Source organism: Microcaecilia unicolor, chromosome 2 (assembly GCF_901765095.1).
Source record: "Microcaecilia unicolor chromosome 2, aMicUni1.1, whole genome shotgun sequence".
Taxonomy (NCBI): domain Eukaryota; kingdom Metazoa; phylum Chordata; class Amphibia; order Gymnophiona; family Siphonopidae; genus Microcaecilia; species Microcaecilia unicolor.
In genome coordinates, this window is record NC_044032.1 from 453,220,372 (window position 1) to 453,244,003 (window position 23,632).

The window sequence follows — 23,632 nt, forward strand, 5'->3', positions numbered from 1 at the left end:
GTAGGGCGCAGGGCAGGCTGATCACATCAGAAACGGTCTACAGATTTCAGTCTTCCATCCTCTTCCACTCTGACAATAATAATATGGTCTTAATGACGGTGCCAAGGAAGGATTTATAGTACCACATCATTAAAAGCTGCACCAGCTTTCACTTTGCCTTCCTGTATTCATTTTTCAGCATTTGATCGTCTCTCTACTCATACTGGGGTAATTTGGGGCCCGGGCAGACCACGGACCTCTTATTTGTAGACTTTAATTGTTACAATATGGGGCTATGAAAAAAGGGAGCATGAGGGACAGTGTCATAATGTTAAAACAAGCTCTTTTTGTTTTAACGTGAAAGTCAATACCAACATAACATTCACACAGACACACACACACAAAGCTGATGAAGTGAATTGAGTTGAAATTAGAAGCTGGTAGGAAAGTGTTCCTAAATCTGCATGCAAGTTCAAGAGCAGGATGAAATCAAGTCCCCTGGGGGGGGGGGGGGGGGGGAAGATTCAGTACTTAGAAAAACCCAGGGCTGATTTTTAAGATTTTGGAACTCATAGGCAAGGCTGAAGAGTGGGGGTGGGGAGAAAGGGAGAGGAAGACCAGTGGAGCTCCTTTCAGGCAGTGCCAGTGCATGATCCTACAATAAGCATAAGCAGGTGCCTTCAAAATCTTCTGTCCTGGACAGTTAGTATACTGCCAGCTTTTCCTAAGCCTTGGCCTGGGAAAAAAACAGCACTTTGAGTCAGTGGCGTAGCCACAGGTGGGCCTGTGTGGGCAGGGCTCAGACCCACCCAACAGTAGCACACGTTTAGTGGTAGCCGGTGGGATCCCAAGCTCGATCAGCTGAAGACTGCGAATGTTCATTTTTCAGCACATGCCTGCTACAGACCGCCAAGATGGAAAGAAGCATTTTCCCACCAGCTGAGATATTTTTTGGGTGGTGGTTGGGGGGCGGGGGAACAATTGGTGCCCACCCACTTCTTCCCTAGGCCCACCCAAAATCTGTTATCTGGCTACGCCCCTGCTTTTGAGTTCTGGCAGTTTTACTTGTTTTAAGCGTACAAATTACTAAAGGAAACAGCTTTTTGCCAGTCTTCTTCCTTCATGTCAAACTGCCAGACACTAGATCAGTATTGATGAGGTGCATCAAGGCAATTGCCCTGGGCTCCCATGACACAGAGGGGCCTCAAGCCTGCCTGAACCGGAAGACATCACAGCCTGCCCTGCAGTGGTGAGGCCAAGGATATGCCCAGGTGGACACAGGCCCACCCACTTTGAACTCAGGCCTACCTAGCAGTGGAACAGCTGTGACGTGGCTGGCAGGGATTTCCAAGCCCTGTCAGCTGAAGGCTTCCAGCATCTCTCCCTCCCCTCCTCCCCAGGCGATCGAGGGTCTCTTAACTGCACTCCCTAACCCCCCAGGTTAGGACATAGGATGAAAAGAGGTTATAGGGTCAGGAGTAATCTAAGAAAATACTTTTTCACAGCAAACAGCAACTCATACTTGCTGTTTGTGCTGGACCCGAGCCTTCCCTCTGACAAAACTTCCTGTCCATGAGACTAGGAAGTTACATTAGAAAGAAGACTTGGGGCCAGCATGAGCAGTGGGTATGAGTTGTTGCTTACTGCCAGTGAAGAACTTAAAAGGTATCGGGTGGGGGTGGGGGGATTTGAGGAAGTGCAGTTAAGAGACCCTGATAGCCTGGAATAGGGTTACCATATGGCTCCTGAAAAAAAGAAGACAGATTGAGTCAGTGGGTTTTTCTTCCATTGCTTTCAATGGAAGCAAAACCCGGACTGGATCAATGAGTCCTCCTTTTTCTGGAGCCATATGGTAACCCGAAGGAAGGGAAGGAGAGGTGCTGGGTGGGGGGCAGGATTCTACTTCACTTTGGACCATCTGAAAAAGGACAAAAAAAACCCTTTCACAGTGGGCAAGGTTTAGGAAGAATCCCAAAAGCAAACTAGGAGTTAAGAAAATTGCGTAACACATCCTTCCAAAAAGTTATAATGACCGGACAAGCCCAGAACGTGTGACCCAATGTTGCCTCTGAACATCCACATTTAGAGCAATCAGTATTAGGTCATAATATTAGCAAACACACCTTCTTGGGGAAAATATAAAGATGCATAATTAGTTTATATTGCATCTCCCAGAAGGTCATATTATTGGTGTGAGAACCAAGTCTCTTAATGCCTATTTCCATTTTTAATGGATATTTTTTCTAAAGATAATGAAAATATCACTCTAGTACTGGTGATTTCTGATCATTACAGAGTAGAGCCAACATGGGGCCCCTAAATCCCCTAAGGTCTGTGCATTTAAGACCCAGAGATAAGAGCTTTTCCCAGTTACCCAATTCCCGGAGAGAGATTTTAGTTTAACTCTGTTTTATTAATATTTCAAGCAACAGAATATACAAAAGGTAATCCAAAACAAAGTCACAATCAAGTTATTTTACAGTACATGTTCATGCATCAAACATATTTCAGTTTCTTTAGAAAAATTCCCACAGCTTACCTAATTCCCAAGACAAGACGTTTTGGTTCTTATAGTGTCTCATCCTGTCAACTAAATTTACCTTATTCCAACAGAATCAACATTGAAGCCTTTCTGGTCCCTAACCCTCCACTCTCCCCCTCCCCCTAACTGCTGTATCTATCAGGGCATCAGAGTTCTGAAAGGATGTATGCTTAAACACAGCTAAAAGCTCAAAACAATATCCCATCAATGATAAGGTTATTACAATTGCAACTTATTCATAATGAGGCTCAGAGTTCTTGGGGCCAGTGATTGAATATAAGTATCCCATGTCACCAAAAACCACTTTCTACGTTTAAGAGTAAGATTTGTTTCTTTAGCTTCCCACATCATAACAGTATGCAATTGGTTCCTCCACAGCCAATAGGACGACGGGCTATCTGTTCACACCCACTGTTGGAGAATACATTTCTTCCCCACTAGGGCAGCCTTATGAACAAATAGCTTATGGCCCTTCCCCTGAATTCCCAAGACCCTATACTGACCAGCACTAACATTTCTAAGGTGTCCCGAACCCTTTCTCCCAGCAGCATCCCTGCCTCATTATACTGTACATAAGAACATAAGAGTAGCTATACTGGGTCAGACCAATGGTCCATCTAGCCCAGTGTCCCGTTTCCAAACAGAGGCCAAGCCAGGTCACAAGTACCTGGCAGAAACCCAATTATTAGCAACATTCCATGCTACCAGTCCTGGGGGAAGCAGCTGCCTCCCCATGTCTGTCTCAATAGCAAACTATGGACTTTTCCCCCTTCTGGCTATTTTTCTAACTGCATGTTCTCATTCAGAGAATGGATTTTTTCAGACCTACAGCCATGAACTAAAATTATTAAGGGGTCATGTGTCACTGAAGAACATAGGATCCTCTAAAACAGTAGTCAAAGATATAAAATTTACCATTAACTTTGCTTCATGTACAATTTCTCATTCATAATAGATTTTCCCAAGTGCTCCTCTACCTCACTATTTTGACACAAGACCCCTGTCATTAAGAGACAGTTGATAGTGTGACAGAGACTGAGGGTCCGATACGCAAAACTACTGATGGAGTTAATATGAGGTTAATGCTGTGTTTTCACTCAGGTTATACAGTGCCAAATGTACAGAGGGCTTGAGTGCTGGTGTTAATCTGTGCACTAAAGATGGCCAAAAATTGTATTTAAATGGTTGTTAATGAGGTCAGTAAGTACTCCTTCCCACACAGAAGGAGATGATGGCTGTAACGTAGAAAATTTAACGCCAGGTCAGGGGCAGGGAAGAAGGTTTTCAGGAGACGATTTCTTGCCAATTTCTCTTTAAACTGTGGGGTTTATTTTCTTTTGCAAGCAGAAGGAAGCCAGTGAAACTTTAAGCACTAATTGTGAGAAACAAATCTGAGTGAATCTAAGCAAAACTGAAAGCAAAAAAGGGAAAGGGAAATGGGACTTGATATACCACCTTTCTGAGGTTTATGCAACTACATTCAAAGCAGTTTACATATATTCAGGTACTTATTTTGCACCAGGGGCAAAGTCCACTACACTAACCACTAGGCTACTCCACATTCCATGTAGAAACCTGCCCTTGCAGATCAGCATCGCAGCCACCTGTTTCTGTGAGTCTGACGTCCTGCACGTAGCAACATTCCATCTAGAATCTCCAATAGGGAAAGGGAAATGGGACTTGATATACTGCCTTTCTGAGGTTTTTGCAACTACATTCAAAGTGGTTTACATATATTCAGGTACTTATTTTGTACCAGGGGCAATGGGGGGTTAAGTGACTTGCCCAGAGTCACAAGGAGCAGCAGTGGGAATTGAACTCAGTTCCCCAGGATCAAAGTCCACTGCACTAACCACTAGGCTACTTCTCCACACATGGCCACCTGTTTTTCTGCACTTAAATATGAGTCTTTCAGAAAAGGCTCATATTTAAAAGCGCAGGAGAACAGCGCTGATGTGTGCTTCTTGCACTTCCAGGTTTGTCTGGGCATGCGCACAAGAGCTGCACTTACTTCAAAACCTTTGTGCGCATGTGTCGGGCAGGGTCCTCCCCATACTTTTCATTTGTTAGTGCAAATTAAGTGCACATATCATTTGCAAGGGATTTCTTCTGAGCATCGCTTCGCTATGTTGCTGCACTGGTGTTGCACTATGGGCTTTTGCATTGTGTGCTTTAGCACCTGGCTTTGAGCATTAGCCCCTGAGAGTCTGACAGTCTTTCTTGGGGTGTAATTTCGGGAAACATACACGCCTATCATTTGATGCCTGCAATCTTCAGTAGATTTGAAGACACAGGACTGGCTTAACCATTACACTGGGCAAGTTGTCGCTTAGGGCATATTGAAGTGGTATCAAGGATAGAGGTTTTGGAGGGAAATGGTCCTTCTGTTTGTCTCCTCTTTCTGCCTAGCTGACAGCTGGGAGGCCGAGCTCCAGTGCCCGTGGGAGTTGGGTGTTGGTCGAGACTCATGTCAAAGAAAGGAGGGAAATCTGGGTGCTATCGGAGCCCCAAAGAGAAGCAGTGAAGGTGGAAGCGTTGGGAGAGGGGAGTGCTACACCTTGTGAAACAGGCTGAAGCTGATGGAGAAAGCCAAGAGGCATGTGGGAAGATGCAGGAACAGAGTGAAGGACCAGAGAGGGAGAAATCAGGGGACATTGCACACTGTCTGTCTGGTGAGCTACCCAGAGAGGGTGGAGGCTGTGAAGACATTGTGAGTAATGTATGAGTTAATGTGAGAAGTGACACCCGCAGAAAGTGGAGTGAAACCCTACCATCCCAGTATTCACCAGAGGAGAATAGAGCATTTCCTGTAAGGAAACATTAGACAATGAACCAGGGAGGAGAGAACCTTGCTAGATGAAATAAAGTAACAAAGAGTGTGAGTGGAGTGAAACCCAAATCCCAGATAAAGAGAGTGAATTCCAGAAGGAGAGAGGGATTAGAGGTGCCAAGGAGAGACCATTTCCAATTTAAATTTCAAAGAGCCTGGGTCAAGCAGCAGTTTGGGTTGGAAGATCTGTAAGTTAACAGATGAACTTGTATTTACAATTCAACCCACCCAATAAATTATTTTTTTACTAATGTCTTGAGGTGCACTTGATCTTTGAATGGTGGGATAAATTTAAACTACAGGAGAGGCAAAAATATCAGACTCCAGCATAGAGCCTGGAACATTCACTTCTTCCCCCACCACTTGGGATCTAAACAAATCTTTCTGTAGCCCTCGGAAACCACCATGCAACAAGGGGTCCACCGAGGGGTCTGTGCCACAAACATCCACTAAGAAAGAGGATTCTGGTGCCATCAGACCCACTCCCTTCCTCTGTAAATATACACATACAAATGCACGTGTGTGTGTGTGTGTGTGTGGGGTGGGGTGGCCTCATTTTCTCTGTACCACACTTGAACTTGCAGCCAAGTGGAAGCCTCCCTTGCTCACTGCCATGGACCCTCATTCATGGCCACTGTTTTTAGGTTCAGCCCTCCTCTTTTTACACTTCAGATGCTACAGCAACAGCCAAGGAAGGGGCACCAGGGAAGCTGATTTGGAATGAGGTGTGCATGCATCCTGGAATCCTGATCCTAGCTGTTACTGTCAGGCAAGGGCTGGGATTCCCTCCCCCTGGGAGGATGAGAATGCTACCTCTGCAGCCCTCCCCCCCTTCAATGAACAGAAGCCAGGCCTGAGAATCCATCTCAGGCCTTTGGTTAGGCTCAGCCCTTGACAAACTGGATTACCAGAAGAGGCACCTGTTGTGTTTATGATGCCATAAAGAATGCCTCTCTTGTTTCCTCTTTTTCTTCCTTGTACCATTAAATAGTGCTCAAAAGGCTCAAAGGGGCATGGAAATTGTCCCTTCACCCAAATGGTAGCTGTGTTTAAACTCATGTTGTGTTCAAAGTACAAAAAAAGCTGTATAAAACAATGAAAACTAATAGGGTCTTACTTGAAACTTGAGTAACATATGGAAAAGTCTTTGTCATGGTGGGTTTCACTGGTTTCAGAGGAAATCTGTAGCCTGTTGGTATCAAAGGCGAGGCAGCTCTCAGAGGAGCTGTAAGAGCTCTGATCTGCAAAGCCTGTTCATGTCTTAGGATGAAGAAGAGAAATAAGAAGTCAAGAATGTGCCCAGCCAGCAATATATAGTTGTCTGTCGGCTTGTACCCACTGGCTCTTCTACCTCCAGAACTGACCTTCAGTGAATTTATGTAGTGAGAAGAATATTCTCTGGACAGATAAGGCAAACTCTCTGAATTACATCTAATGGAGATAGCAAGTCATGAATGCAGATGCAATGCAGTCATTTAAGATCGGTGTTTCTTTCAGAACTGTTAGGGCAGAGTTTACAACTCCAAAAACATAGGTGCTGTGACTTTTTTCGCTCTGCCTCTGCCCCTTGGCTTCATAGAACAAGAACAGACCAACACCCAAGAAGAATTTTGTGGAATAAAATAGTGGTTCCCAAACCTGGTCCTGGAGGTCCTCCAGCCAGTCAGGGTTTCAGGATATCCACAATGAATATTCATGAGAGAGATTTTTATGCACTGCCTCCACTGCATGCAAATCTCTCTCATGAATATTCATTCAGGATATCCTGAAAACCTGACTGGCTGGGGGGAGGGGGCCTCCAGGACCAGGATTGGGAACCACTGGTATAAAAGGTAGGGCTGCAGTTTTATTTGCTTAGCATTAAAAAAAAAAACACATATGTATACCCAAACCAGAACCTAATCAAAATAAAACCTCTTCTTTGAGCTCACCAAGGACTCAGTGAGACCATATTGTTTGGGTCCAGCCCCTAGGCCTCTTTGATCCCACTAAGTAGCCTCCTAGGGGATCTAATCATGTAAACTAGTGGCAACAAAACCTCAGACACTGAACCTCCTCATCTGGTGCTTCTAGTCTGGGTGGGACCCACCTGTTGTACCAATAGTACCTGCTGAACTGTTTGCTGAGGCCCCCTACTACAAGAGAATGGGCAATGCCCCTGGTTGATCCTTCAGGCTCAAATCAAGCTGCAGCTCTGCACATGCCACAATCCTATATACCAGCTCAATTGCCCATGCAGCTTGTTTTAATCTAAAGAGCAGGTTCTGATATTACCTAGTGGCCCTTGTGGCAACCCCCTCGGGCATGATCATATTTGCTCACCACCCCACCGTGGCTCAGGTACAACCGTGGTCCATTAAAATAAGGCAGAACGCAAGCCATGTGGCTTCCCATGTTTGGCACTATTAAATGCATCCCCAGTGTCGCACCTTGGGCGGGGGGGCTCACAGGCACCCCTAGTTCACATTCTTTGCCAATGTATGTTGGTCCTGCCACTATTTGGGCCCATTGCCCTCCCCAACCTGATGCTTGTGCCTATCCTCTGTTAGGATTCCACTTACCTTCTCCTGTCTAATTCTCTCTCTTGCATGGCCTTGCACTTCAGGTATGGCTTGCCAGTTGGAGGAGAAAGGGACTAAGGGGCAGTAGCAGCATGTGGTTGCTCCTGATGGAAGCTACCTCCCTTGCTAAGCTCTCTCAGATCCATCTCTAGAAAAGCAAAACATGGAGGAGTAGCCTAGTGGTTTGAACACTGGTCTTGCAATTCAGAGGTGGCTGGTTCAAATCCCACTGCTGCTCCTTGTGATCTTGGGCAAGTCACTTAACCTCAGGTACAAACTTAGATTGTGAGTCCACTCACCTTGAGCTACTCATGCAAAATCTAAATAAATAAATAAATATGGCAGAAGGGGGATGGGCTAATGGAAAATGCTCCCTAGGGCCTGGAAACAGGAGAGGAAGCAAGTGCAAGACCAGCACGGGACAGATAAAATGCTTCAGCTGACAGGGGTTGGGGACCCCCACCAGCAAAGGTACCTGGTGGCAGTGGTAGGGAGGGGTCAGAAGTGGCAGGGGAGGGGCGACAGCTGGGGGTGGTGAGCTAAAATGTGCCTTCCCACCTTGGGCTCTGCCCCACCTCCCTCCTGCTGAGGTCTGGTTATGCCACTGATATATATATATATATATGTATATATATATATTTATTTATTTGTTACATTTGTATCCCACATTTTCCCACCTATTTGTAGGCTCAATGTGGCTTACATAGTATATGTGTGTGTGTGTGCATGCACACGTATGACTATGAAGTGACATAATAAAATGTATCTTAATGGTGCAGGAGGAATTGTGAGGGTAGGTGAATACAGGGGCTGTGATGTGTGTGGTGTAGCTCCTTATTCTAGATGCATCTGTGCATGTAAATAGCAGCATTTATATATATAGATTGGCATACACGTGTAAATGCCATTTTAGAAAGGGGGCTAATCATGTGATGCTCATCATGTTTACATTGGAAAGAGATGTAGAAAGGGTGGGGAGATGGAGTGGTTTGCCTAACGTATTGACATGGATTCTTTGTCTTACAAGGAGAGTCCATATAGATTAAAAAAAGGAAATCTAGACATCAATGTTTACAATAGCCCCCCAGGCATAAATAAGTGCCTGCTTTAAGGGTCAGGGGGTCAATGCCGAGGTCCAGCCACCCACAGATTACCCCCTGACATAGATCCCATCCTCAATTACCCCTGCCAGCCTTATGATCTTACTCACCCTCCCTGATTCTCTGGCAAAAGACTCCCCAATGCATCTGATTTATCCCCTCCCCAAGCATCCAATTCCTCCAGGGGTATCTCTTGTAGAAAAAAGATATCATCTAGCAACAACCCTCCACCCGAGGTCCCCAACCCCAACTACCTAATCCCCATCTCTGGCCTTACTGGGTTTCCTGGTGTCTTGTGGTATTACTGATAGCAGTCAGACTGCCAAATGTGGTTGCTATAATCCCTAGTCATAATCTCATGGTGTCATTGCTAGGCATAAGAACATAAGCATTGCCATACTGGGCCAACAAGCTCAGCAGCCTGTTTCCAACAGTGGTCAATCCAGGTTACAAGTACCTGGCAAGATCTCAAAACAGTACAATACATTTTATACTGCGTATCCTAGAAATAAGCAGTGGATTTTCTCTAAGTCCATCTTAATAATGGCTTATGGACTTTTCTTTTAGGAAGCTATCCAAACGTTTTTTTAAACCCTGCTAAACTAACTGCTTTTACTACGTTCGCTGGCAAAGAATTCCAGAGTTTAATTACACACTGAGTGAAGAAATATTTTCTCTGATTCGTTTAAAATTTACTACTTTGCATCTTCATTGCATGCCGCAACAGCTCAAGTATCCCTTAAAACACCCCTAGGACAAGCTCAGCTGGAAGTCGTGGTCTTGTCTTGGCTACTTGGTAGCTTCATTGCGTGCCCCCTACTCCAAGTATTTTTGAAAAGAGTAAGCAAGCAATTCACATCTACCCTTTCCACTCCATTCATTATTTTATAGACCTCGATCATATCTTCCCTCAGCCGTCTTCTCTCCAAGATGAAGAACCCTAACCACTTTAGCCTTTCCTCATAGGGAAGTCATCCCTATCCCTCTATCATTTTCATCATCCTTCTCTGTACCCTTTCTAGTTCTACTATATCTTTTTTTGAGATGCAGTGACCAGACTTGCACACAATATTTGAGATGTGATCGTACCATAGAGCAATACAAAGGCATTATAACGTTCTCATTTTTGTTTTTCATTTCTTTCTTATTAATACCTAACATTCTATTTGCTTTCTTAGCCGTCACCACACACTGAGCAGAGGGGTTCAACATATTGTCAACGATGACACCTAGTTCCCTTTCCTGGTTGGTGACTCCTAATGTGGAACCTTGCATCATGTAGCTATAGTTCAGGTTCCTCTTTCCAACATGCAGTAGCATACCAAGGGGGGAGCGGTGGGGGCGGTCCGCCCTGGGTGCACGCCGCTGGGGGCAGAGGGAGCATGGAAATGAACGACGCTGACCGGCGCGTGGCACCCCCCCCAGCAGTGTGCACCCGGGGGTGGTTCTTTTGCCGGGGGGGGGGGGGGCGCGCTGCATGGGGGGGGGGCGCTGTACCCGGGAGGGCAGGGCGCATCAGCGATCCGCCCCGGGTGTCAGCGCCCCTAGGAACGCCACTGCCAACATGCATCACTTTGCAGTTGTTCACATTAAACTTCATCTGCCATTTGGATGCGCAGTCTGTCAGTCTCGTGAAGTCCTCTTGTAATTTTTCACAGTCTTCTTGCGATTTAATAATTTTGAATAACTTTGTGTCATCAGCAAATGTAATTACCTCACTAGTTACTCCGATCTCTAGATCATTTATAAATATGTTAAAAAACAGTGGTCCCAACACAGAATCCCACTATCTACCCTTCTCCATTGAGAATACTGACCATTTAACCTTATTCTCTGTTTTCTATCTTTTAACCAGTTTTTAATCCACAATAGGACACTACCTCCTATCCCATGACTTTCTAATTTCCTCTGGAGTCTTTCATGAGGTACTTTGTCAAATGCCTTCTGAAAATCCAGATACGCAATATCGACCAGCTCATCTTTATGCACGTTTGTTCAAAGAAATGTAATAGATTGTTGAGGCATGATTTCCCTTCACGAAATCCATGTTGGCTTTGTCTTATTAATACATGCTTTTGAATATGATTTGTAATTTTGTTCTTTATAATAGTCTCTACCATGTTGCCCGGCACCGATGTCAGGTTCACCGGCCAATAATTTCCCTGATCACTTGTCGAACCCTTTTTTAAAAATCGGCATTACATTGGCCACCCTCCAATCTTCTGATACCATGCTTGATTTTAAAGATAAATTACATACTACTAACAATAGCTCTGCAAGTTCATTTTTTAATTCTATTAGTACTCTGGGATGAATACCATCCAATCCAGGAGATTTGCTACTCTTCAGTTTGTCAAATTGTGCCATTACATCCTCCAGGTTTATAGAGATTTCATTCAGTTTCTCTGACTCGTCAGCTTTGAATACCATTTCTGGCACCAGTATTTCTCCTAAATCTTCCTCGGTGAAAACCGAAGCAAAGAATTCATTTAATCTCTCCACTATGGCTTTGTCTCCCTTGAGTGCCCCTTTTCCTCAGTCATCCAGCGGGCCAACTGATTCTTTTGCTGGCTTCTCGATTCTAATATACCTAAACATGTTTTTACTATGTGTTTTTTGCATCCAATGCAATCTTTTTTCAAAGTCTTTCTTTGCCTTCCTTATCAGTGCTTTGCATTTGAATTGCCATTCCTTATAATGTTTCTTATTATTTTCAGTCAGATCCTTCTTCCATTTTCTGAAGGATTTTCTTTTAGCTCTAATAGCTTCCTTCATTTCACTTTTTAAGCATGCTGGCTGTTGCTTGGCCTTCCTTCCTCCTTTTTAAATACATGGAATATAACGGGCCTGAGCTTCCAGAATGGTATTTTTGAACATCATCCACACTGGATGTAAATTTTTGACCTTTGCAGCTGCTCCTCTAAGTTTTTTTTTTCACTGTTCTTCTCATTTTATCATTTTCTTCTTTTTGAAAGTTAAATGCTAATGTATTGGATTTTCTGTGGGTACTTATTCCAGAGCTGATACCAAATCTGATCATATTATGATCACTGTTATCAAGTGGCCCTAGCACCATTAACTGCTGCACCAGATCATGTGCTCCACTAAGCCTGACCCCTAGTGGTAATACTGAAAGATTATTGCTAGGGGTCACAATGACCATTTTTTAACCTGGTCCCTTAAAAGCAGGTGTGAGTGGGGACTACTCCTGTCCTTGCTGGACACCAGGGACCCGGTAAGTCTCGGGATGGAATTCAGGGGCTGGGATGTGTCTGCTGGGAGGGGGTTCAGGGATTTTATTTTTGCTGGTGGAGGGTTGGGGGTCTTCTTTCTGGGGGGAGGGTGCACCTGAGGAGGAATTGGTTGCTTGAGAAAGGAAGGGGAGGGGGTTAGGGGATTGGATATGTTGGTGAAGTCAGGGAGTGATTTGGATACTTTGGGGGCTGGAGATGATTAGAAAGGCTAGAAGGGGTGATGGGGTGGAAGAGGCGGAAGGAATCTGTTTCTACAGGCTTGGGATCAACCTGGAGCATGGGAGCAGTGATTTTAATAACTTGCTTCCATGCTGATGTGGTGGGGTTTATTTTACCCCACATACAGCTTTTAAAAATTATTGCTGCTGCTACTGCTGGACATGGAGAGCCATCAGCATGCAGTCCTGGACCTATTTTACAAAAGGCTGGATCTTGATTCCCCTTTCCATGTCCTATCTAAAACCTGCCTCATAGTGTATATATGTTTGTATCGATGAGCAAAAAGTAGGTGGGTATTGATGGGGTGTAGGTAGGATGTCTGAGGGATCTCTGGAAAGTGTGGGGTTGTGGCTGTGGGATATGTATGTATAACTGACACAAATTTTAACTGATATTAATGAGATTTATAAAATTTGACTAAAATATTTGTTTTTAGTCCCTCTTTGCTTTGATATGTTATGTTTTTCTGTGACACTTTTTGACTGATGTATTTATGATTGTTTTATCTGTGATGTTTTAGTATAATTATTAAAATTTGTTACTGATGTTTTAGTTAATTTTCATATGAGGATTTGAAATTGAAATATCTTCATAAATTATTAAATGTATGGTTTTATTATTTTTTATTATTTTTATTTGTTTTTATAAATGTTTTGATATTTGTAATTTTTTAGACCCCTGAGGAAGGCTGTTATAGCCGAAACACGGGCCGTGTTGGGTCTTAATAAAATTTCATTGGAGCATCTTATCCTGGTGTGGTGACTGATCACTTGGAATTGGTTCCTTTCCACCCCGTTACTGCTGTGTCTATTTGATAAGGTGACATGATTTTGTGAGAGGCATTGAAAGAGTTGTATTCATTAACTAACAGGAGGCATTTGTGCGATTCATTTCTTTAAGACAGAAACCAGCCAACTTGGAAGTGTTCAGTCAGTCTTTCATTTCCATTATCTTGGTTCCAGTAGATCAACATGTGGACAGCTGTCTGTAGCCTTCTTATTCAGGAATAAATCTTCCTAACCATTTAACAAGATTACATGACAAGACAGAGGCACGGGCAAGGGTGATTGACCTCTTCACCTTTGATGCACACACCCAACAAAATCTGTGTTTGCACAATTAGACTCTGCCAGCAGCACTGACAAGCCAATCCTGCACCTCAGAGGAAACATTTTATCTTTCCAAATTTTTTGCACAGCAAGAACTAGAACACCTTCAGGAAATGACAGATGCTTCAACTCTGTAAGTGATAAGAGAGGGAAGATTAATACAGACTTGCTGTACTTTGGCATATTTATGTAGCTAACGAGCCTGGCCTACAGCCCTATCCCAGAATGGCATACTATTCTAATAAAGTATTATAATGGCTGTTTTATTTATTAAATGATAATCATTTAGTAGTCCAAAAGATTAAAGTGTTAAATGTAAAACACCACTTATAAATCTTTGAATTTGAAGGTATTGGACCTTCTGAAGTAACACACTCCTCACATTCTAAAGGGCTGTTAAATATATCATCGCTGGTCTTTCACTTAATTTTTGAATATATATATATATTTTAATTTAAAAAAAATGAAGTGAAGGACCAATGATGGTATATTGTATATTATAAGGAGCGCATTACTTCAGATGGTCCAACAACTTCAAATTCAAAGATTTAGAGGTGGCGTTTTTCATTTACCTCCTAATTCTATATATGGCACTAAAAATTGCATGCGTAAATTTGGATGCATGCCCAATTTGCATGTGTAATTTAATTGAACAATGAGCCAATTAGCACCAATAATCCTGGGGCAGGAGTGAGTGTGAATAACTCCATCACCCCTGGGTTCTTTGGGATATGCAGCCAGACAGAGGGGGAGAAGCTAGCTGGACGGCAGTTGGTACAGGCGGGTGAGGGGAAACGGGCTGGTTGGGAGCCAATTTGGACAGACTGGGTGGTTGGCTGCTTGGGCACCGAGCAGCAAGGGGAGAGTGCCAATGCAGTGGATGGGGGCACCAATACAAAATGGCTCATGATGATCTAACAGTCCAACTGACTCTCTCACAGGCTTTCTGCTTCTAATGTATCTGAAAAGTTTTCACTATGAGATTTTACCTCTATGGCAACTTTCTTTTCAAATTCTCTTTTAGCCTTCCTTATCAATGCTTTGCATCTAATTTGCCAGTGCTTGTGCTGCTTCATGCTTTCTTTATTTGGATACTTTATCCATTTTTTGAAAGATGTTCTTTAGCTCTAATAGCTGGTCTTCATTCCACCTTTTCTAATATGTGGGATGCATCTAGTCTGGGCTTCCAAGATGGTATTTTAAACAACATCTATGCCTGGATCTGCACATAAAAATGTATGCACGTACCTTATAGAATACCAACTACAAAATGCATGCATAAATTATAATTATTATAAATTAGCACCTGTAATTATTAGTGCTCGATTAGTGCTAATTGGCTCATTGTTCAATTAAATTACACATGCAAATTGGGCATGCGCCCAAATTTACGCATGCAATTTTTAGTGCCATATATAGAATTAGGAGGTAAATGTAAAACGCCACCTGTTTGCATGCTCCATGGGGTCAGAGCCCGCTAACATGCTGTTTCACATGCTCGGAGACTCTGATCATGGGGCAGTAGCAAATGTGGGCACTAGTATGGTGCTAATAGCCTCTAGCTATTACAGGCCAGTCGCATTGTATTTACGATGCAACCGGCTTGTAAATGGGGCCTCACCAGAGACCTATACAAGGCACTATCACCTCTTTTTGTCCTGCTGGCCATTCCTATCCCTCTGCACCCAAGCATCCTTCCGACTTTTGCCATTGAAGTTTCAACCTGCTTGGCCGCATTAAGATCATCAGGTACAATTACCCCCAAGTCCTGCTCTTCTTTCATACACAGAGGTGCATCACCTCCTACACTAAACCACCTCTTTGGGATTTTGCAGCCCAAGTGCATGACTCTGCATTTTTTAGCATTGAATCTTAGTTGCTAATTTCTGGGTTGGTTGTTTCCATTACCACGAATAATTAACTTTAAATCTGAGTAAGGAATGTGTAAAGAGATGTACCTTCACTTAGAATGTGTTTGTTCTTTTGGGGAGAGAATGCTGATACCTATCAAACTCCTGTGAGTTGTATGAATGTGATTGGAAATTGCTCAAAGGAATGGTGACAGCAATGCAGGAAGGTTTGACAGTTTATGAAGTTCGTCTCACTTTTGTATAACTACTTTCTTCCCCCTTCCTCACTAAAATAAAATAAAGAAGACAAAACCAAGACAGGGATTTAGAGATAATCAGATTAAAGAAGCTAAACTTCTCTTTGCACAGCTTCAAACAGTTCCAGAAAGCTGTTCCATAATCACATCTCAGAGTTGATACAGATCATGCCAGAGCTGGAACTAATTGAGATGGTTATGAGTTACTTGGTCCCCTCTGTGCATTCAACTTGAGCTTCTGCTGCTTCTGCTTTACAAACAAGAAAGATTTATTAAACAGAGCTCCAGTTGTCCACTGTCCTCCTTCGGGCTGTATTTCAAGGCTTTGCCTTTTATCTTGGCACTAGCTATTCCTCCACAGCAAACATCCCCTTATCACTTGGTCTGGTCATTGCATGAGGTATGCAAGTTTAGGGTAATGATGCTTGGGTTGACAGCAAATGACAAACAAGGTAGAGAACATTATTTCTACCTGTGGGAGCTGGTAGCATTATCTGGCGCTATGTGCCACTGGTGCCCCTGGATTCCTTTATCGACTTGTTGTTTTTTTTTTTTTGAAAGATTGTTTCTAAAACTCAGAGGTTGCTTATCTTGCTTTGTTCTCTTGCCTTGTTCTCTCTGCTAGTGCCAAAACGCATGCATCTCAAGATTTACCTCTCATCAGGAGGGTTTCCCTTCATTCCACCTCCACCACTTCCTGCTCTTCTATTGCCACTCCTGACCTTCAACTGCTACTGTTTCTTTCTCTCCCTTTCAGCCCAAGTTGCTGTTGCTCCTCAGTCCCCCTTCCAACCTCTTGGGCAGATACCCACAGTTTCTTTACCAAGTAATGTGCTGATTTCATGGGGCTCATATGATTAAGATTAGATGCAGAATATACCTAAGATTTTAGAGCAGGGTTGTCCAACCTTGGTCCTTGAGGGCTGCAATCCAGTTGGGTTTTCAGGATTTCCCAATGAATATGCCTGAGATCTATTGCAGCCTGCTCCATTGTATGCAAATAGATCTCATGTATATTCATCGAGGAACTCCTGAAAACCCGACCTGGTGAGGGCCAAGGTTGGACACCCCTGTTTTAGAGGAATTATGAAAGCAGAAACTCAGAAGGTGCTGGGACTCTATTTTTGTGTGAATTCAGGATTCCAGGAAAGATCCTCTGGATTCTCAAGGAGAAAGTTCCTGGAAAAGCCTATGAGGGGGTTTCAGGAGATGGGGTGCAAAGTGGACTGCTGGTTCTATTAGAAAATATTCTTTTCAGGATTTTGTAAAGTTTGGCAACATGGACATAGGAGACTACATAAGATAAGAACTTAACAGTAGCCATATTGGGTCAGACCAGTGGTCCATCTAGCCCAGTATCCTGTTTTCCAAACAGTGGACAAGCCATGTCACAAGTACCTGACAGAAACCAAAATTGTGGCAACACTCTACACTACAAATCCCAGGGCAAGCAGTTGCTTCCTATGTCTGCCTCAATAGCAGACTATGGACTTTTCCTTCAGGAATTTGTCCAACCCCTTTTTAAACCCAGATACATTAACCACTGTTACCACATCCTCCGGCAAAGAGTTCCAGAGCTTAACTCTTCGTTGAGTGAAAAAATATTTCCTCCTATTTGTTTTAAAAGTATTTCCATGTAACTTCTTCAAGTGTCCCCTAGTCTTTGTACTTTTGGAATGAGTAAAAAATCAATTTACTTCTACTCGTTCTACACCACTCAGGATATTGAAGACCTCAATCATATCTCCCCTCATCTGTCTCTTTTCCAAGCTGAAGAGTCCTAACCTCTTTAGCCTTTCCTCATACGAGAGGAGTTCCATCCTTTCTCTAAGGGCCAGATGCACTAAACCTAACGAGCCCACAACTTGCATTTAAAACTGGTTCCAGCCAGTTTTAAATGCAAGTAGTTTACCGGGGGCATGCACAAAGGGCATTTTCCCTGCCACGGTAGCAGGCAACGAAAATGGAATGCAAATTATTCAAAAGCTATTATAATGAGCTGCACTACCATTATAGCCCATTATAATGAGATGCACTACCGTTTTTCCGATTCCCTTACCATAGGAACCCTAACGGGAGGTCTGCACCTCTCATTAGGGCTCCTGTGAGGGAATCGGAAAGGAAAGGGCCCCCCAAAAAAAAGGTAAAAAAGAAAAAAAAAAGCAGGGAGCGCATGTGAGGGGCGTCCTTTATGGACGTACTCTCCCTGCGCTTGTGAGAGATGTCTTTTTTTTCGCAGTTTTTCGCTCTGCCGTTTTTTCCCCCTTCTATTTTGTCTTCGCCGCGCCACTTACCCCTCCACAGCAAAATTTTTCTATTTTCCTGGTTGCCGGAGAATCAGGACGTCCCTTTCAATTATGCACCTCTTCCTGGTCTCTTCAGCCAATCAGAGCGGGTTTCGCTGACAACAGCCAGCTAAACCCGCTTTGATTGGCTGAAGAGACCAGGAAGGGGTGCATAATCGAAAGGGATGTCCTGATTCTCCGACTGGCAACCGAGGAAAATAGTGAATGCAAGTGAGCTACAACGAGTAGCTCATTTGCATTCCCTATCGTTGATGCATTCCCGTTCCCTACCGATTCGCTATGGAATCGGTAGGGAACGGGAATTACCGACGACTTTAGTGCATCTGGCTCTAAGACCCTAGTTCAATGGGCAGTCACTCACACTTCCAATGTCTATCACCCATTCTTTTAAAATCTATTTATCCTACAAATATGTGGAAAAATGCGGGACACAAATGCAACAAATAAATAAATATTTTAAAAGATTGGGTGAAAGCTCTCTCTCTCTCTCTCTCTCTCTCTCTCTCTCCATATATATATATATATTTTTTTTTTTCCAAATTATGTCAAGTATAAAACATAGCAATGAAAAAGAGGGTACTCAAAGCAAATGAATTAATCAAAAGCTTAACAACAAAGGATCCTATAGTTATTATTCCCACCCCAACCATCCACAAGAAAACAGAAGTAAAGACCAAAAGAAAAAACCTTGGATAAGGAAAAGTCAAAATCCAGGACAACATTCTTCATAACATTTCAAAAATGCCCCCCAAAATGCCCACCAATATATTTCTAGTACACTATACACCTTTGTTGTCAAGGAAAAACCTCAAAATACATAGATAATCCCTCAATACACGAACAAGAAAATTATACCAAAAACACTGCATACAGCTCCAACAACTCCGGGAGCATTAGCAAGAAAACTTTTCCTTCTAAGCTGTGTTTTGTGTCACAGATCTAGAAAACTTTGAACCTTTTGTCTCATAAAAAAAGCATGTCAATTTCTAAAATACAGATGCAGAAGAACCTTATCCTGTGGAAAAGCAAACAAGACAAGTAGACCTACCCATCTTGCCCCTTCCATCCATAAGCCAGCCAGGAAACCTGAAACATCCAAACTATCAGTGGACAAATCTTCATTCTCCCGTCCACCCTCACCAACCCTATCCTTTCTCTATCTCTCTCCCAAACATGAGGAGTCTTGCTAATAAGTGGAAGGCCCTCTTCTGTGATATTTATTGCCTCTTTCTTTCTATTTTAATTTTTATTATATCTTTATTTCTCAATGAGGCAAACAGTCTCCAAACAAGTAGACATTGCCCCTATCTACATATAAAACCCACTTGGAGGTAAGTTACAATACCAGAAAAATATAACAGTCGTCTTCTCTCAAATATTAATTATTCAATTCACAGAAATACCACATGAGTAACCCTCAAAAACAGAAAGCTCCCCCCTCCTCCCCATTGTCACACTCTTAACTCTCACACCTTCCTTGTATATTCCATCGTTCAAATTCTCTATCCAATTACCACACACACACATCCCACCCCACCGGGCAATCCCTAGCATTCATACCTCCCACTTCACAACTCCCTTATAGAGTGACTATTTCTCACCCACTCTTGTTGTCATCTCCATCAGCACCCAAAATAAAATGTTGACTGAGGCCTAGTTCTACACATTTGAATTTCAGAAGTGGCTATATCGTACATTAGCTCTCTCCAGAGCCATGGTGAGGGTGACTCCTCCATCACCCATTGCTTTAAGATATCTTTTCTAATAATAATTTTAAAAAAGGCAATGTAAAAGAACTTTTTCACCCTAAATATCCTGGCTTCATACCAGATTTTTATTTCCCCTAGCAATAGTAGGCTATAAGTCTATTCAACTTTCACATTAAAAGAAAGGGAATGGGACTTGATATACTGCTTTGTTGTGGTTTTTGCAACTATATTCAACGCAGTTTATATAGTATATACAGGTACTTACTTGTACCTGGGGCTATGGAGGGTTAAGTGACTTGCCCAAAGTTACAAGGAGCTGCAGTAGGAATTGAACCCATCTCCCGAGGATCAGAGTTCACTGCACTAACCACTAGGCTACTCTTCCACCTTACAGACTTGTGAAATTGTTTTTGTTCTTTTGCAGGTGTAAATTGTTGTTGTGAGTTCCCCTATCCATGAAGTTGTTTGCATAGGTGGTCGGTGGCCCAACTGTTTGGGGAAGCTAAAGGGGGCGGGGTTAGGGTGGGGCCAGGGGTGGAGCTTAAATCCATAATTGTCTGATAACACACAGAAAAATAAATAAATACCTTTTATTAAATTTAGATATTAGCTATGTATCATATGTCAAAGAATAAAGTGGTTGCTCAAAGCATATACTAACCACAATCGCTCAACTGCAAAACACTATGCACAAATTTGTGCAAAAACACACTCAGAACCGATGCAAGCCCTGAGCCCAGCAGATGCAGGACTTGATACTGGAACGCTCGTGCACTGCTCACAGAGGTCTGAGCTAAAGCCACATCAGCAAGGCCAAGGCCCCCATGCAGGTAGAGACACTTACAGATGGGGATGGCAGACACGATGAAGGCGTTCCCAAAGAACAGAGCTGACGACTTGGCAGACAAGTTCCTGCTGAAGTCCTGAAGTAGCAGATCCTCCTCGGACTGCTGCTTGTTGCCACCTTTCGGAGCCATAATGGGACCCAGTACCACTCCACCGACCCAGAGAAAGATACGCCGGCAAGGAAAGAGGAAGGAGGTGGGGCTCCCTGCCTGCCGGAGTCTGCGCAGTACGTTCCTGCCCAAGCAATACCTGGCCAGCCGGCTGAGCACAGTACGTGCTTATTTCCTCCGCGGCCACCTTTTGAGGCAGGAGTGCGCGCTAAAGACCAACCTCCTTGCTAAAGACCTGTCAGCATTCCCGCTGGAAGGGGGGACAAGTGAGCCCGCGTCTGTCAGTCAAGAAGTCATTTCCTATAGGAGGTAGCTGTTTTGTGTTCAAGGAAGGGGCTTTGAACATTGTGACTGTGAGGGTTATTCATTGGAGCTGCGGTGGTTGGTAGAAGCTTAACGTGTTTTAGTAAAAGGGCGGACTGGCTGAGGAGGCTTAGCCTCCCCAAGCCTCTTATACCGGGTGCCTATGGTTGTTTGTATGTTATTATTGTATTAATATGCTCCCTTGATATTACTTATGTACACCACTTTGATTGTCTGACCCTAAGAGGGTTATCAATTAAACCTAACCTTGAACCTTGTTTCCAACACCTGATGCCAAATCTCTCAAACAGCCTGGGGCATTCTAAAATGAAATGTATCAATGCTCCTGTGTGTACCTTACACTTCCCACGCAATTCAAAAAGATCACATGCAAAGGGGGTGACCAATAAAACGGAGAGCTGTAATTAGCAGTAAATAATGTAATTGTAGCTCATGGTAGAAATGGATTAAAATACAAAGCAATGTAATGTGCATACACAACTATGGGGGCAAACACTCCCCATCTGGTATTGTTAGATAGTACCACTATTATCAGATCTTTAAACAATTAAACATGTTAAGCATGCAAACTCCATAACATAGAGTTGGTCTCTCTGTTGTCCATGGAATCTTCTTCATTTTGTGAGAGCTGAAATGAGAGACAAACAGCAACAACACTGGGCAACATAAAGAGAGAGAGCTGAGAGAGAGAGGAGAGATGAGAGAGAGGAGAGAGAGGAGAGAGAGAGAGGAGAGCAGAGAGGAGAGATGAGAGAGAGAGTCTCTGAGTCCTCTGATGTAGCCAGCATTCCACAATAGTAAAAAATGACTTGATGAAAAAAAGTTAACGGCCCTGTTTATAAGGTGCGCTAGCGTTTACAACAGTGCTAAAAATTGGCACGCACTAACCGTGTAGACGCCCATAGGAATATTATGGGCTTCTACATGGTTAGTGTGAGCTTATGCTTAGCGTACGCTAAAAACGCTAGCGCACCTCTAGCGCAGCTTAGTAAACAGGACCCTAAGTTTTCTTCTAAAGCACCTTAATGACACTGTCTAAAGAGTGACCTCAGCGGTACTCATCGCTAAAAGTTTTTCAAAAACAATGTACATAGCACTCACCTCGTCATTGGTACACCCAATTACTATTGTTGAATTATTTATACTTTATTAATTATTTTACTTATCTTTTTAAATCAACCCAGATTCAACAGAACCCCTGGGTTGATTTAAAAAGATAAGTAAAATAATTAATAAAGTATAAATAATTCAACAATAGTAATCGGGTGTACCGATGACGAGGTGGGTGCTATGTACATTGTTTTTGAAAAAATTTAGCGATGAGCACCGCTGAGGTCACCAATATAGTAGAAAAGTGAAAATGTTATACTGAAGAAGATTTGGTTGTTTAAATCTCTCTATTGAAGCATTGCTGGATACCCTTTGAGAATAGCGTGTTTTGTATGTCTTTGGGATCCTTTTGAATTTTGTTTGATGAAATTAGCCACTGATTGGGTATTATACTGTCTAAAGAATGTCATGATATCTCTCAAAGGAATCCTATATATGAAATAGGTGTCATGGTCAAAAATTAAACCTACAAAAATAAGTAAATAAATAAATAAATAAATAAATAAATAATATATTTAAAAACATATATACATATGTAGTATTTTAAAAAACATTCATATTATTATGCTATAGACAGACTAATCATTCAAAAAAAGGCGTCCAAAAATTTTTTTTTATTTAAAGCCCAACTTTATAATGCATGCTGTGAAAGTCCAAAACAAACAATGGAGAAATATAATTGCACATATTTAAAAAATAAAATAACAATCGTAAGGCATGTATATATACAGTTCATAAAATACAGCTAAATCCAACTCTGCAATCAATCATGCTGGAGAAAGAGTATCTGACTAAAAATAAGCCTTTGTTCATGTCTCAACAATAATGCATCAACATTACCACCACGCCAACCTAATTCGACTGTCTTCATTGCTACAAATCTCAAATCAGAGAAGGTGTGGGACAGATCAATACAGTGCTACGCCAATGGTGCAGCAACATTCCCCCTTCTGATGTTACTCTTATGTTCTATCATCCTTGTTTTATTGACTTGCCTACATATATCAAGTTACACAGGCAAAGAGTGGCATATGCTACCTTCTCTGTATTGCAATTGGACAGATGTTTCAGTGAGTAAATCTTCTTAGTGGGTGGATGAACAAAAACTTGTGGTGGACATTAAGGAGGGGCATACAGAACAGGAGCCAGATGGAAAATGGCCCTGCTGTGATGTTGGCTTTGACGTGTAGACTGGGAGGGCTGAAGGTGACACAATCTCTTTGATATTTCTATCATGTGTATATGCTACAGTCAGTTTTTTTATCTTGAAAGCACCTATGACAGTTCTTCAACTGAATCCTACATATATCCCTAGCCAGATTAGAAAATCTAAGGCTGCATACAATGTCAAGACGTGGTCGATCCATCCGTTCAGATAGTAAATCATCTGTTTGCAGACACACTCACATCAATATTAAACAAAGTTTAATATTTAAAAGGATGATACCTTGAGGGGGGCAGACTAGGGGTCTGAATGTTCATGGGGGGGAGGGGGTAAGGCTGAAGGTTTGCCTAGGGCATCCAAT

The 23,632-nt window shown here is 42.7% G+C and overlaps 1 protein-coding gene across 1 annotated transcript in view; it reads right to left on the reverse strand.

The window, feature by feature from the left end:
• NOTO (notochord homeobox) overlaps positions 1–20,693 on the reverse strand; it is a 53,574-nt gene extending 32,881 nt beyond the window's left edge. Inside the window, exon 1 of the mRNA XM_030192173.1 lies at positions 20,499–20,693. Within this exon, the coding sequence (XP_030048033.1) occupies positions 20,499–20,693 (195 nt within the window). The remainder of the gene's footprint in view (positions 1–20,498) is intronic.
• Positions 20,694–23,632: the final 2,939 nt, after the last annotated feature.